Source organism: Daktulosphaira vitifoliae, unplaced genomic scaffold (genome assembly GCF_025091365.1).
Source record: "Daktulosphaira vitifoliae isolate Bord-2020 unplaced genomic scaffold, ASM2509136v1 Scaffold_5, whole genome shotgun sequence".
NCBI lineage: Eukaryota > Metazoa > Arthropoda > Insecta > Hemiptera > Phylloxeridae > Daktulosphaira > Daktulosphaira vitifoliae.
This window is the reverse complement of record NW_026099576.1, coordinates 2480042-2496768: the sequence shown is the minus strand read 5'-3', so window position 1 is coordinate 2496768 and position 16727 is coordinate 2480042. Positions and strand designations below refer to the sequence as shown.

The following is a 16727-nucleotide window of genomic DNA, read 5'->3' as shown; positions in this document are numbered from 1 at the left end:
CCCCCTGTGCTGGGTTTTTATTTCTAAATCCCTTGTTTATGAATAATTGTATAATAACTTCTGAATGAACTGATTTAAATTTGTAATTCTGATTTCTTATCTGTTATCTTACCTGTATTGATTATGTAAGCTGTTCTGAGCACAATTTGAGCGTATACCCATTAATACATAAATAAAATAAAGTATCTATAAAAAAAAAAAAAGATATTGATTCGGTCATTTTTAAAAAAGTTATGTCAATTTTAAGTAAAAAAAATTGAAGAAATGTCGAAAATTAGTGATTTTTTTTTAAATTTGTAATTTTTTAATTATTTTCTTTTATTTTGTATATTATTATTTGTATATCCTTATATATTTATATTTATCCTTTTATTTATTTTAATTTTGGGGGATTTCCCCTGTTTACGGGGAACGAGGGAATTTTTTTTCAATTTTTGAGAGTAATGTTTTCGACTAGATACGATTTGTGATTTTTTCACATATTGTTTATCAAAATCGGTCCAGCGAGAGCTGAGATTGAGCGTTCACAGACACAAAAAATAAAAAAATAAAAAAAACGGTAGCACAGTGGGGTTGAGGCACAGTGTAGACGAGGCATAGATAGGACAAGTATAGATGATATCTGACAGTGATTAAAATCACTATCATAAGAAACGCATCGATGCAAATCTGTAGATAGTGTTTCATTTAGAGAAATTGGTGGATTATTCCAAAAGCAACATCAACTCTTATTTCTTATATTATTCAGTGTTTAGCAAACTCACATTTAGAATATGTAAGAGAAGATAATACTGTTAATGCAAAATGGCAATAACTAATAGCAATATTTGAGTTTAAGCACATTTCAAATAGATTAATAATTAAAAAATACAATGTGATAACCTTAAAATATATGAAAGATGTTCTCATTAAAAATCACTAAACTAAATTTGATGATCTGGTTAGACAATAAAAACAGTAGACAGTAAAATAGAAGAAAATATCATAGCCCGTTTGCTTTTTCTGTCAATACTAAATCGTACTGTAATGTGGTTACAGCAATTAAAACATTAGCTAATAATAATATTACACTTTATTTTGTAAAAAGAAGACCCATGGATGAGCATCAAAAACTTACGAATTCAGGTCTGCTTGAAAGATAATTAAATGACACTGATTTTAGATTTCGAATAATCGTTGAATCCTATAATTGTGATAAAATCGAGCGCTATCATTGTTCCTAAAGAAAAACTATATGGATAAAGAAAAATTGTAATAAAGAGTAAACTAATATTTCAAAAGAAAATAATGACTCAGACAATGTTACTTTTAATTATGACAATAATAGTTAATACTCATTAGCAAGTGAGTGTAAAATTATAATATATATATAATATATATATTNCAATAGCATCCCTCCATCTCTTTTTTGGTCTTCCTCTACCTCTTCTTCTTTCAACATTCATTTCTATAACTGTTTTTACAGCTTCCCATTCTTCTCTCCTCATAACATGACTAAACAATCTAATTCTATTTTCTGTCATCTTATCCACGATTGACGCAACACCTATACTTCCTCTTATATGCTCGTTCCTTATCCTATCTTCTCTAGTCACTCCACTCATCCAACTAAGCATTCTCATCTCTGCTACACTTATTCTCTGCTCTACTTTCTTATCAACCGCCCAACACTATGAACCATACATCATAGCTGGCCTCACAATTTCATAATAAATTTAAAAACTATAATTAGTATTAATTCATATATTATATTTTAAAATCAAAGAACTGCTAATCAGGATATAATTAAAGAAATAAGAGTTCATGTTGCTTTTAAAATATTTCACCAATTTCTCTAAAGGAAACACTATCTACAGATTTGCATCGAAGCGTTTCTTATGATAGTGATTTTAATCACTGTCAGATATCATCTATACGTGTCCCATCTATGCCTCGTGCACACTGTGCCTCGTCCCCACTGTGCTACCGTTTTTTTTTAATTACAATATTGACATTTAATGAATTGACTTTAAAACATTCAAGCCACTTATCCAACCAAACCCCACACTTACTATGTAATTTGACCCTAAAAAATCTATATGAAGTCTAATCCAAATACTTTTTAGATAAGAGAAATGCTTTAAGAAGACTTCAGGAAGTGTGTGTGTAAGGCTGTGGCGGCTCGTGGCTTAGACGACGGTACGATCACACCCCCTACAAAATTAATTAAATGAAGAAAATTAATTATATATTCTTAATTCTACATTTTTATTAAAAATGTAAATTTTTAAATAGTAAAATAGTTATAATACATTTGTCGTGTACGAACATTAAAGTTGTTTCCCTCAGTATATGCGGTACGCATGCATACACGAGCAGTGTTTAGACGACCAACAGCATCGTCCGAATAATATTTTGAAACGTATATTATAAAAGAGGCGCCATCGTGTACGTGCGGCTATAATTGAGCTGCAATCTTATGTACGGATTTTGGACGACCGGCAGCGTCGTCCATACAGTAAAATATTAGTATATTACTATATTGGGTAATTTATTTTTAGAATTAACTTCATGTATGCTCGTCTTTATTTGTTCCTACAATAGTATAATCGCTATTATTGTTGTTTTAATTTCTATTTTCTACTGCGACTTTTAAAAAAAGTGTATTGTGTTTTATTTTATTATATTTAATTTGACAACCTTTTATATCTATAACTAGCGGTATTATATTTAAAGTCGCACCCCCACCAACAGCACCCTTGAGCCACCACTTGTATAAGGCTTTAACCTATGAAAATATGTTTAATAATTAATAGTAATATTTTCTTTATTTATATCCAAAAATTATTTTAGATCATTCAAAAGTAATATTTTGCTAGTCGATTTATATAAAGGCTCCAGTATTTTAACAAATAATATATTTAATACCATGCATTTAAGTTTGATTTTTCCAATAGGAGAAATATACTGGTTAATATAACAAAAGTCTTCCAATCGTATTATATAATAATTAATTTAGTACAATTGTTTATGTTGAAACTCTAAAGAACTTTAATTAGTGTTACTGTAATATTTTATATGCATGTATGTATTTTTTCTTAAATATGTTAAGCATACCATAAAAAATGTTGTTTTATAAAAAAAAAAAAGGAAGGAAATGTTATAATTTGATCAACACTGTAATGAAATTTTATCATTATTGTACTATCAAAGTTATCATTTTTTTTTGAATATGAAATGGACATTGGTTTCCTTGTCACTATTTTTTCATTTAATTCTTATCAATATATAATATATAATGAATTGATCTTTGTTGTTTTTCACACAATAAGTTGTTGAAAACTGATTAAATTTAATCCAAAAAGTAGCTATTATAATGATAACTGATACTTGTATTTTTGTTAAAAAAATTTAAACTTAATTATATAATTTTTTGTAATACTTAAATTTATTCAGCTGATTTCAAAGAATTTCATCAAGATTTATTGAAATGGAAGAAACACACTCAAAAAATAGTTTAAGTAAGAACAGCATTATTTACTATAGTTAGATAAAATAATTTTCAATGAAATTTTTTAATTTGAAATAAAATTTTGACTTTTTCTTCTTTTTCGGCACCTTAATACTGCCCAAATCAAAATTATTATTGTAAAAAATAAAACAAAAATAGCCAATATGATAGCTGCAATTTCTGCTAAATTCAAATATTCTGTAACATAAAATAATACATAAATTTTTTAATAATTAGTTGTACATTAAAATATTACGTTTTTCTGCATCAATAGTTTTTTTTTTAATATTTCCTCTTAGATCTGTTGCAATTATTTCAACTTTAGGAAAACAACATGTTGAAGAGTAGTACACAATTACTGCTTCTCTTGTCCCAATAATAAAGTCATTTTGAAATCGAAGATGATTTGGAATTGAGTAAATGTTTGCTAATCCTAAAATGTTTATTTGAAAAAATGTTATGCATATTCATTTTATTACAACATTTTATTATTTATTTCTATGTAAAAAATACATTTGTAGTACCTGAATTTTCATCTCTTATAACTGCTTCAATGCTCCATTTTTCAGATCCACATGTATGTGGTGTGTCTGCATAACGACAATCGCCATTAAAAGTATAATCTATTGTAGGCCTTGAAGTATCTCCTACCTTGTCAAATATTTTTACACAATCATGAAATTTTATTAAATTTATTATGATAAATATTCATTATTTACAGTTAGTTACTAATTATTTGTAATTTTACATTAATATATTTTTTTGCATACCATTTGACCAATATAAAAATTAACTCTGATAAATTCTTGATATTGTTGGTTTACTATAAATGTTATCTGGTCTATTGATCCTTCTGAACCTCCTACCTCAAGAAATACTTCAATATCACTTGGTGAATTTGGTGGTATTATTATCCTGAAATATTTTATTATGTTTTAAATTAAGTAATATCAAAAAAAAATGTTGAGTATTTAAAAAAATGATTAAAGTAATAATTTATCTATATACAGTCAAGTAATTACTTAATAATATCTTTTATGACATGTAGCTTTTATTTTGTAAACAAGTTCTGGAAAATAGGGGCACATTCCACTTCTTGTGGAATGTGCCAATGGAAAAAGTTTTCTTTTGACAAATTCGTTTAAACAGCTATCATTTAATAAGTTATTATAAAAAAAGGTTTATTTAACTCATTCAAACTCTATGTATACTATTTTATAGTCTTAATTTTTTTTTTTAAGAATATGAACGATTTACAAAAGATAAGGTATAAGTCACTTCTATAAGTTTTATTTTTATGACTACTAGATCATCCATAATATTTCCTATTATTATATAAAAAAAAGTGATTTGTGTCACATCTCTTGTATATTGTTCTATTTACAATTTTAGTTTTGGAGTTAGAACCGAGATTTTATCACTAAAAGATGAGAAATGATGTAAGCAACAACACTAAAGTAAAATTTCTTTTGAAAGTTTTAAAATGTTAAAAGTTGAAAAATAAAACTGTCTTGAAAATAATTTTTCAGCCTAAAGTCACCGGTCTATTTAAAAATTGATAATAGTAGGGTTTTCAAAATAGTATTAAGATATTATTACTTTCTCTGTTTTTTGTTTCTTTAAGAGCTGATTTATATAAACTTACAATTAAGGTGTACTTCCCATGAGCATAACTTTAAAATGTTATTTTTATGGGTTATAGTCCTATAAGCAATATTTTAGGTTTGTAATTGACAGGAAACTTTCTTAACATATTGCTTTATTCTCTCCCTCTTTTTCCACAAAAATTTAGTTCATTTTGGAAGGTTACAAATGTTTTTATGGAATTAAAGACTCTCAACCTCCATGCAAACACTATGCTAATGGTGTTCCTTGTTCAAAAAATCCAAGATCTTATTCTTACTAGTCTTATCTTGAATTATTTAAAATATTTTATATTGTATATGAACTACTAGAACTAGTAAGATGTAACTAATTAAATTGTTAAATATGAAACTTAAATTTAATATAAAAGTTTTTTTGTTCATTAATTTGATTAATAAAAAATCATATAACATTCATCAATACAAGATATTAATGATATAAGCTAATAAGTAGGAAGAATTTACCCCTTCCCAGTTTATACTTGTAAACAGTAATCGAGTTGAGAGAATTTAAATAAAGGAACATTCTAAATAATAAAAGATGAAATGTTCTAATAGGCAGAAAAAACATTTGAAGCGAGACCTAGTATAGTCGGGTCAAAGTATAGCTGAGATAAGTATTCGATTGACATTTTACAGTGATTAAAATTACCATGAAAATTTTCGATTTTAATAAGTACAAGAAAGTTTGGTGAAATTTTTTGGAAGAGCCTGAGTGTCTTAAATATGCCTGTATTGTAGTTATTACAATAATATGTAAAAAATATGTATTGGTTAGAATCAGGACCGTATTACAACCTAGACAGACAAGACAGCTGCCTTAGGCTTAACATTTTAAGAAGCCATTTTGTTCGATCACATATTTCTTAGTCGATATCTATCGAGGAATAGAAACATATTTACGTGGATTCTTACGTTCTCATAGACTCCCAATGAATATAAAATTTTGGTAGTTAGGGAAAGTAGAAGAGTGAAAAAATCAAAGTTATACGGACCCTTTTTATAGTAAATTTCTAAGTATGTTATTGAAGGGGTCACTGATTTAGTTACTGCCTAAAGGCTCTGTGACTCTAAGTATGGCCTTGGTTAGAGTCAGAATTTGTTTTATTTTTACTGTTGGTGTTCGGTTTGATTGGAGTAAGAATTTCGACTATTAATAGTCGCAAATTTAACAAAATTTTTGAGAGGTTTAACATAACTTTTTCCCTTCTAAAAATATTTCTTTATAAAAATTAATGTAATTTTTATAATTATTTTGGGGAGGGGACTGTGACAAAATTTAAGTGGCAAAGTCTCATTTAGACCCTCTCAGATTGAGCCTATGCATAGATTTATAAAACATATAAATGGATATTGTAGGAGGGGTTTAGCTTGGCCTAGTGGGTAAAAACGTATGCGTCGAGCATAGGGTTCTGGGTTTGATCCCCCGAATGCCAATGACATTTTTCTTGTGATTTTCTTATCAAGGTGGACCAAAGGTAAAAGCAAATTATTTTTAGCAAAGAAAGGTATTTTTATCAATTAAAACCCAAAACTTTTTAAAACTGTTCTTTTTGTGTCATGAAAGTGAATAAATGTATTATTCCTAATGCAGCAAAACCTTAAATACACCTCTAATGTATCGAAATTATGAATTGAACAGTACTTCTGTTTTTCTACTAAAATCCTACGTTATTATTGAATTAATATTAAACAACTACGTTTACTAAATAATTAATATTTATAAAGTCAACTCTAGAGTTGTTCCTGTACTAAAACTAAAATTTTGTTTAATTCAATATATTTTATCTTATCAAATTTTATTGTAAATATATTTTAATATTGAGATGATATATGCAAAAGTATTTAATAGTTTAGACTAAAATTACCTTGTAGGAAGAATAGCTCGTATAATTCCAATTTGAGCATAACATTCAAAAAAAAACTCTAATGGTTGCCATAATCTGTTGATTACTCTGAAATATAATTTTGCTACGTCTCCTGGTCTTCCAATCAGTAATGAGTTTGAAGCTAATTCTATAGAAAAATCTTTGAAATCTTCAATTTGTCCATCCGACCACATCTTTTCTGAAGCTTGAACTTCGGTAAAATTTCCAGAAATATATGTTAGTATTTATTTAATAACGTATGTAGTATGTACCAGTAAGATTATTTTAGAAAAACTGTGGTATTTTAGTATTTTAAAACTATTTATATGTGATATTTGTTGCGAAGAAAATTTAACCTAGATATCGAATGAACAATGGTGTAACAAGAATAAAAAAATCCGAGGGTTGTTAAATTGTGTAAAATTCACAAAACCGCGGGGGGCACCATTCATATCATAATTCATAATTTATTTATCATCTAAATAATTTAATGTCCATTTTTATAAAAAACAATGATTTGTGAATAAATCATTTTTTTTAAATAATATGTATAATGTGCACATTACTATATTCAATTTTTTAATTGGTTTAACGAGTAATAAAAAAAAAATTATAGAATAAAATTATTTAAATGGGGAATTAGACCTCAAGTCACCTAATAACTTAATTTTTTTTATGGTAATATACATATTTATGAACTTATAAAATAGGAAATAATTTAATTAAGAAAATGATTGGTTGAAAACAACTTTTGGACCAGTATGTAAGAAGTTTTTAACAATTTAAAAAAATACTAGAGATGAGTAGTAGATGCTGATATTTTTATCTATTCACGACCGTACTCTTTGTCCCACCTAAGTATGAAAATGAGAATAACTTCTGAAGTACTGGTCCAAAAATTGTTATCGAACAGTAACTTTTTAATTAAATCATTTTCTATTTTATAAGTTTATAGCTATTAAAAAAAATAAAGTTGACACCCCTTTAAGTTATAAGGAATAATTTTAAAAAGTCATTAGCTGATAATTCAAGAAATATATGTAACTAAAAGAAACTATTTTTTCAGTATTTATTTAGCGAGTAATCAAGTGGTTTATAATAAACCGATCACTCAGTATATATTTTAAACTGTCGGGCATAAACACATACAAATAAATCAAAGCAAAATTTAAATCATTTAAACATAATATTCTGTCAACTTCAGCAAATACTTATATAATCTATCAATATATTTTAAGTTTCAAGTTCATTAGAAATTTTTTTTTTACAATGGTAAAACTTAAATTAGTTTTTTTGGTTTTATAATGCACAAAACCAGAAATAAGTATGCACTCTATGTTGGATTTTATTAAATCCTGATAGAAATATTTGTAAATCATTTTCCTAAATAAATAAAAACAGCTACTCGTTGAAATTGCGTTCATGGTATATTCACTCTTCCTGTAGACCTGATAAATATTACCTAGTTTTGAGTATGTATAAAATGATAAACACACTGGCCTAATTTTATATTTTGTTAAATACAAATAATCTATACAAAAACGCTTTTTCTTATATTAGTTTTTATAATATTCTACAAATATTTATGCCATAAAAAAATAACCCCCTTTCTTTCTAAAAATATCAAATAACCAAATGCTACTATAATAAAATATATATGAAAATAATAAATTAAATATTCTACCGAATTATGACTGTTTATTGTATGATTGGCTTTTATTTTATAAATTATAATCAAAAATAAATATATTCTTTTTCAAATGTTTTTTAATAAAATTCTGATAATTTTTTTACAATTATTTATTATTGCATGAATTTAAAAAAATTATTTACTTTATATTGTTTTTCATTGTCTTTTCAATTATAAAAAAACCCAGCACAGGGTGGTCGCGGCACAGTGGTGCCGTGGTATAGTTGGATCAAGTATAATGATATCTGACAGTGATTAAAATCACTATCAAAAATAAACGCTTCGATTCAAATCTGTAGATAGTGTTTAATTTTAAAAAATTGGTGGATTATTCCAAAAGCTACAAGATCTGCTAGTTCCTTAGTAATATCCTGATTAAGATAAAGTATGTCAAATGAAAAAGGGTTTATTAAAAAATTTTATTTCTCATAAAAAAATTGTGTTGATCCATACACTTTTCAATATGTTATAATATTATAAAGTTAAAAATGTAAAATACAAAATCGAGAATTTTCACACAAATATAGCATTCGGTAGCCATTTTCACCGTGAAGATAAGTCTGGTCAAATTTTTTTTTTTTAAATTAAAGTATATTACATAAGCTTTAATTTAAGATATATATAAAAGTGTCAGACCTTCCGGAACATTTTCAAAAGTTAAGTTGAAAAAGTTGTCTTTTTAAATCCGGCCCTGTGGGCAGATAAAGGGTAAAATTAAAAAAAAAATATATCAAATGATAGGTAAAGACATCAAGCATCTATAAAAAAAAAAATTATATTGATATGTTCATTTTTGAAAAAGTTACGGCACATTTTAGTAAAAAAAATTGAAAAAATTTCGAAAATTAGCGATTTTTAAATTTGTAATTTTTTTGGAGGTTTCCCCCATTTACGGGGAACGGGGGAATTTTTTTCAATTTTTAAGGGTAATTTCTTCGACTAGATACGATTTGTGATCTTTTGATGTGTTGTTGAGAAATACCAGTCCAGTGAGAGCTGAGAAAAAGTGGTAACAGACACAAAAAAAAATAAATAAAACACATCATAGTAAAACCAATACCTTCTCAGCTTCGCATCGAAGCTAAAAACCAATGTATTGGTGATATTAAAATTGTATTGGCTAGTTTTTCATATTTTCTAAAAAATTATATTAATGCAGCATTTTGTTTTTCTAAATGGAGTTTTTTATTTTATTTTACTCTTGAAACTGGCCTGATTCAGATAGATTTTACTCATTTTGTATTATATTAAATATTTAGAAAAATGTTATTTAAGATTGATATTCATATGTTTTAGTAAAAATATAAGAATTGATCTTGTTAGCACACTTAAGTTATATTTTTAAAATAATTTATATACTTTATTTACAATGCTCTTATGAACATATTCTAACTATGTTATTGTTAATTTCACGAAATTTCTTTCGTTATATTATTGTTATTAGTATTATAATATTTTATATTACTTGTGATAAACATTTGAATAACAAAAAACAGATTTTTAAATTATGACGTGTTAGTTTTAAAAAAATTTTTGTTAAAAATTACACGCCATTTTTATTATAGTTACTTTTGTATTCTTTACCAAATAGGTACATTTTATGTATTTAATTAATCATAAGCTTATATTTTTGACCATATTAATTATTTTTTATTATAAAGTATAAAACTATAAATTACTTTATTTTTACAATTATTTGTAATAGGGTATTTATCACAACTGAATGTAGTACATTGGGTTGGTTATATATACTTCATCGACGTTTTATTCCCATTCTATGTATTAAATATCATGTAACTTACTAAGTACTTGCCTTAAAATTGTTATCGAACCTTAAACATTTTTTTTTTTTAATGTTAAAATGGTCGTTTATAATTATTTTTAATTTTTAGTTTTTCTTTTTAGTAAGAAATATTAAAAAATACATTTAAAACATATTCTAAAAATGTAATAATTATTTAAACAAAAATTTCAACGAAATTATATTTGGATCAATGTTTTTGGATTTTTCATATTTTCGTGTCTAATTCCGTATAAGAGTAATAACTAAAATTTTAAATTATTTAATTCTTATGGTCTACACCTATTTAATATTTTGTATAATGCTTGATAAACAATCATTTAGGCTTCTGCTAAATATGCATATTTTTATTTTGTTAGTATGTTCGACTTTGAACACGATTGTTAATCATAAATATTTTAATTCAAAAGCTAGTAGTTAAAAAAATATGGCCTTGTGTGCTCATAGGTTTTTTATTTATCATAATACGCCATTTTATAATTTTCTATAAAATTGTATTAAAATTATAATTATCTTATAAATGTAATTTAAATAATATAATCAGAAAGACTGGCATTCCTAATAATTAATGAACCTTTAGATAACTAATGATTATAAGATTGTGAGTTCTATGAATCAACATATATATATATATATATATAATTTACATAAGAGAGACAAGACTCATTGAAAATATACAGAGTGGTCTAGTAGGACGTTCTATGATTATATATATAATATTAAACATTCAAATAATGGACGTACACGTCTAAGTGCATGAGCAGTTCTTGCCCACTTCTTTAACAACTAAAAGAAGGTTTTAATAAAAATTTAATTGGCTGACAATTAAATTTTAACGATTTTATTCAATAATAATCCTGATATTTTCTTAATTAATAAGAATATATTAATTTATAAGAATATATCATACTTTTTGGTTGAACTTCAGTGTTCTTAGGTTGAGATATTTCATTTATTATTGCCAAAGCTATCGGATTGTTACTCCGGCAATCTTCACATAATCCATTTTTACACCAAAAAATTTTAATCTACGCATAATTTCTCAATTATACTAATAGTTAAAATTATAAGAATTATATAAATTTACGTTTTTATTTTCTTTAACAAAATAATCCCAGTTTTTGAACTTTTGTCTTTCTGCAAACATCATAAATTGGTTATGAAAATCAACTTTTCGTACTAATTTCCTATAGTAATTTTCATATCCACCGTCTTGTTCAAGCATGTCAATAAAACTACTTCTTTCTGGTACAAAATCATATACACTCCGAACTACAATCTGTCGAACACCATATCCTGTGAAGGTGTTAAGTATTTTCGTTATTATTCATTTATATGTATATACACGTCCTTTAAAATAATAATAGTTAAATTTTGTTTTATCTTATATTAGTAAAGACTTGCCTTAAATATACATTTGTCAATTAGTTATTCAAACAGGAAATATAAACAATTTTATCTTAACTATTTTTTATGACATATATATTATTACTTATCTTTATTGCTTACACTTTTTTATTTAAATTGCAAAAGAAAATGAATTATATATTAAAAATGTTGAATAAAATTGTATTAACTAATATCACTAGGAAAGAGATTTTAATAAGTAAGAGTTTAATTATTCATTAAACAGAGGAGAGAAGAATCGGAAGCTGTAAGAACAGTTATAGAAATGAATGTTGAAGGAAGAAGAGATAGAGGAAGACCAAAAAAGAGATGGAGGGATGCTATTGAATGCGATTTGAGGACAGCTGATGTGAGCGTAGAAGATGTGGGAGATCGTGTCAAGTGGAAGCTTAGGATAAGGGTGGCCGCCCCACGTAGTTGGGATTAAGGTGAGGAAGAAGAAGAGTTTAATTATAATTTCACTCTATTATTTTTTTAAAAACGAATTGTCTACTTTTAGGTTTTTTTTTTGGAGGATGGGTTAAAATTATAAAACATTTTTTAGTAGTAAAGGGGTAAGATAATACCCTCTTGTTAATGAATTATTTTAATGTCTCATTGAAAAGAAGGAAATGGTAAATAATTTTAACACTTCAAATTTTACTTGTTCGCTCCTTCTGCTGTCACACGTTATATTTAAAGCTAAAAACTACCCCTTCTTAATACGACGGTAATCTTTTAAGATACCTAAAATAAATATTTATGTTTTATTAATGACGTCAATTTAATACCTATAAATTTAGAATCTTTTACTAGATTCGTAATATTGTTTTCATAAATTAATGCATCCAAGTATTAACATAAGCAAGAGCTGACTACACTTTACATTATTTCAGTTATTATACGTTTTAACACTACGCCGTTGTTTTTCCTAATAAAAGTTATTCATTCAGAAAACAAAAGTACCGCTGAGCATAAGGATACTACTTATGTATCATTACTAGGAAGTGAATTAGTAAGTTTTTACGTATAATTATTGACATTATGCTGCTCAATAAGTGTAAAAAATTTCGACGAATTACTGAAGAAAGTTTGTTTTTACATGTTATAATGATTGGAAAACATTTAATTTATTTAACATAACTATGAATACAATTAGTTCTGTAAAGTTCACAGTCTTATTTTAGATTCGATGCAAATCTGAGAAGGTATTGGTTTTACTATGATGTGTTTTTTTTTTTGTGTCTATTACCACTTTTTTTCAGCTCTCAACGAATCGAATTCTTTCAACGATGCGTCAAAAGATCACAAATCGTATCTAGTCGAAAACATTACCCTCAAAAATTGAAAAAATTTCACTCGTTCCCCTGAACTGGGGAAATCTCCAAACAAAATTACAAATTTAAAAATCGCTAATTTTCGAAATTTTTTCAATTTTTTTTACTTAAAATTGCCATAACTTTTTCAAAAATGAACAAATCAATATAATTTTTTTTACGTGTACGAATATTCTACACACGTTTCACTCGTCAAAAATTGTTGTAATAAAAGAGCTTAATAATGGCTATTTTGAAATTTTGAAAAAAATTAATTTTTCCGACTTAATAGAAAACAAATTGAAATAAGTTTAACTTTATATTCTATGTCAATTAGTTTAATATAATATTCATGAAAATCAGTGTACCCCATCATAAAATATATTAAAATACAATGCCAAGAATTTTAACACAAAAATAGCATATTTTTGAATATGATAACCATATTCAATATATCTCGAAATATTTTTTTTCATAGTATAGCATATTACATAAGCTTCAATTTAAGATTAAATAAAAGTGTCAATATTTCTGGAAAATTTTCAAAAATTGAATTGAAAAAGTTTAACTTGTGGGTAAAAATTGTTATTTTGAATCCCCCATGTGGTTAGGTCAAAAGCCAGATTTACAAAAAAATGTATGTCAAATGAAAGAGGTAAACATAAAGTATATATAAAAAAATAATTGTATTGATCGATACATTTTTCAAAAAGTTATAGTAATTTAAAGTTGAAAAAATAAAATATGAAATAGTAAATTTTAACACCAAAATTGCATGTTTTTTTATCTACGGCAACCATTTTCACATAGAAGATAAGTCATCAAGGCAAATTTTTTTTTTCATCTTATAGTACATTATATTAGATTTAATTTAAAATATACATAAAAGTGTCAGACTTTCCGGAACACTTTCAAAAGTTAAGTTTAAAAAGTTAAATTTTTGTGCAGAAGTTACAATTTTGAATACCCCCTGTGGGTAGGTAAAGGGTCAAATCTTCAAAAAATGTATATCAAATGAAAGGAAAATATCTAAGATTTTAATATTAAAAATAATTATTATTTTGATTTGTGTACACTTCAATAAGTTTTATCAATTTTTAGGAAAAAAAAAAATGTCAAAATTTACTGATTTTAAAAATTGTAATTTTTTGAAGGGATTTTCACTATTTACGAGGGACGAGGGCAACATTTTCAATTTTTGAGGGTAATGTCTTCAACTAGATACGATTTGTGATCTTTTGATGAGTTGTTGAGAAATACCAGTCCAGTGAGAGCTGAGAAAAAGTAGTGACAGACACAAAATAAAAATAAATAAACATATAATGGTAAAATTAATTCCTTCTCAGCTTCGCATCGAAGCTAAAATAATATGAATATTATTAAGGTAAATTAGATAAAAGGTACATTATCAAAAAATTTAAATCCTATTGTTGTTTATTAGACATTTGTAACGTACCTGATTCTTCAAGACCATAAAATGTTATGTTATATTTTTGATGAATAATCATAGGTTGACTAAATTCAAAATAATTTCTCATGCATAAAAATGAATTTTTTTGCCAGTCTGTTAATATGTTTAGTTCATTTGTTAAAGATAAAGAAATTAGTGAATATAAAACATAACACCAAGTCAAATACATGATGACATAAAGATCGTAAAACGTTTTTTGAAATGATTTCAATAAATTTATTTCTTTTATACAGATTACAATTTTTATCTTATTTTATTTATCTTTTGACAATATTTATTCAGAAGGGATAGGTTAAAATCTTTTCTGTTACCAAATGTAAATAGTAAATATATTTCGCTTACAGATAAAGATAGTAACAATCAATTCCAAGAATCTTGTTCATACTCAACACCCCGAAGCTTTGAAGAACCTAATAATTTAATAGTAACTGGAAAACAACGTATACATTATTTAAATAAAAATGATGGAGTTTTAAATTTGAGTGAATATAATTTACATGAGTTACCTACACAATATTCAAATATTGAACAAAATCAATATCATGGTATTTATAATTTTTATAAAAAAAAAAAAAAAAAGAGTTCGTGTAAAATACAAAGATTTTATTACAGTTGATAATACTTTTGACAAACAGTCAAATTTATCAAAACTTTCGTATTCTGCACAAAATTTTTCCTCTCAAACTGAAACACTTGTTGATGAAAAAAATAATGATATTTCAGAAAATACGTCTGAATTCAGCAAAATGGTGAAATAATTAATCATAAATCAAAATTTTTTGTGACGAGAATTCAAGGTAATAATTTTATCATTTATAGACTGCTGTATCATATATACCTGTGAAATGGCACTGGTTTTATTGTAAGTATCCTAATAAAAACGTATGGGTTCCATTCAGCCAGAAGGATTCGGATGTTTTAGAGAAACATTATCTATTTGGTATAGAAAATAAAGTTACAAATCATTTCGAAGTTTATATCTTTAAACGAAAATTTTCAGAAGAAACTAAAAAAGAAATCGTAGTATCGACTAATGGCACACGTTTTGATGTATATTTAAAGGAAAGGATTCGTAAATCCGTTTATTGGGATTGTGAATCTACTGAAGTGCGACGATGCTCATGGTTTTTCCGTAATCGAAGGGGCTCTAATTTTATTCCTTATGATGAACACAAGACTGTGCGATTGGAAGTAAAATATTTTAAATATTTAAATTATTGATTTATTATATAAATTAAAATTTAGGAAAACTATAAAATTGCATGCGAAACTAACAAATGGGGTAAAAGAATTTCAATCAATTGTCAAGAAGAGGTGGTATTACATAGCCCAACTGCTTTTATACAATATGGTGTATCAATTATATCTTTGAACTGTGACGAAGAAGTTCAACCGGAAATACAAACAAGTCAAATTACAAATGTGGTAATTAATATGATTTTTTTATTTCTAATGTATGGTTACATGTATAAAAAGTTTTATAGGTTTTTTATTTCGTATAATACATATACAGAGTGTTCAGTAAGTAAACAGGTTAATTTTAACAAACAATGAAAACAATAGAAACCAGTTTCTTTACTTACTGAACACTAACCATAAAAACAAACAAAAATAATTACTGTAATTAAAAAAGTATTATAACTATTTTAGATTTTTGGTTCGTTGTTTATACCAAGCTATTTTTGTAGATTTAATTAATAACTAATCTACTTGAATATGAATACTTGGTAAGAATGAGTAAAGTTAAACAAATCATAAGTTTATAAAACTCTTCGGTAAAGTTCAAAAGTTCAAAAGTGCAAAACTTAAGCCGTTAAATTTTTTTTTCCTTTGATTTTTTCAGTGTATAAATTTTTAAATTAGTAAAAAATTATTTTTTTTTTAAAGTTTCTAAGAATTTCTTTGTATACCTCAAGGCGAACTGGACGACTAACTAGCTCGCCTATTAGTTCGTCATTTTTCCGCCTCAAGCCCGAGACTAAATTTTTAAAAGTGGCATTTTAGATATTTTTAGGCGTTTTTGAAGTGAATTCTTTTACAGAGGTTCGAAAAAAAATATTAT

At 25.8% G+C, this 16727-nt stretch overlaps 2 protein-coding genes across 5 annotated transcripts in view; one reads left to right on the top strand and one right to left on the bottom strand.

The window, feature by feature from the left end:
* The first annotated feature begins 3293 nt into the window (after positions 1–3293).
* Positions 3294–16727, top strand: part of LOC126908330 (phospholipase DDHD2-like) — a 29968-nt gene continuing 16534 nt past the window's right edge. The window contains exons 1-6 of one of the 4 annotated variants that reach the window (XM_050690295.1): positions 3294–3500; positions 15010–15210; positions 15278–15414; positions 15485–15605; positions 15666–15856; positions 15911–16090. In XM_050690295.1, the coding sequence (XP_050546252.1) occupies positions 3470–3500; positions 15010–15210; positions 15278–15414; positions 15485–15605; positions 15666–15856; positions 15911–16090 (861 nt within the window). In that variant the 5' untranslated portion in view covers positions 3294–3469. The remainder of the gene's footprint in view (positions 3501–15009; positions 15211–15277; positions 15415–15484; positions 15606–15665; positions 15857–15910; positions 16091–16727) is intronic. The other 3 variants (XM_050690294.1, XM_050690293.1, XM_050690292.1) reach the window with 3 other exon arrangements.
* LOC126908344 (uncharacterized) lies at positions 3523–14854 on the bottom strand. The gene is made up of 8 exons (XM_050690335.1): positions 14651–14854; positions 11580–11788; positions 11403–11520; positions 7002–7212; positions 4261–4405; positions 4015–4141; positions 3747–3923; positions 3523–3688 (listed from the first exon to the last, which is right to left on the bottom strand). The coding sequence occupies exons 1-8, from the start codon at positions 14832–14834 to the stop codon at positions 3555–3557; spliced, it is 1305 nt and encodes a 434-aa protein (XP_050546292.1). The 5' UTR covers positions 14835–14854; the 3' UTR covers positions 3523–3554.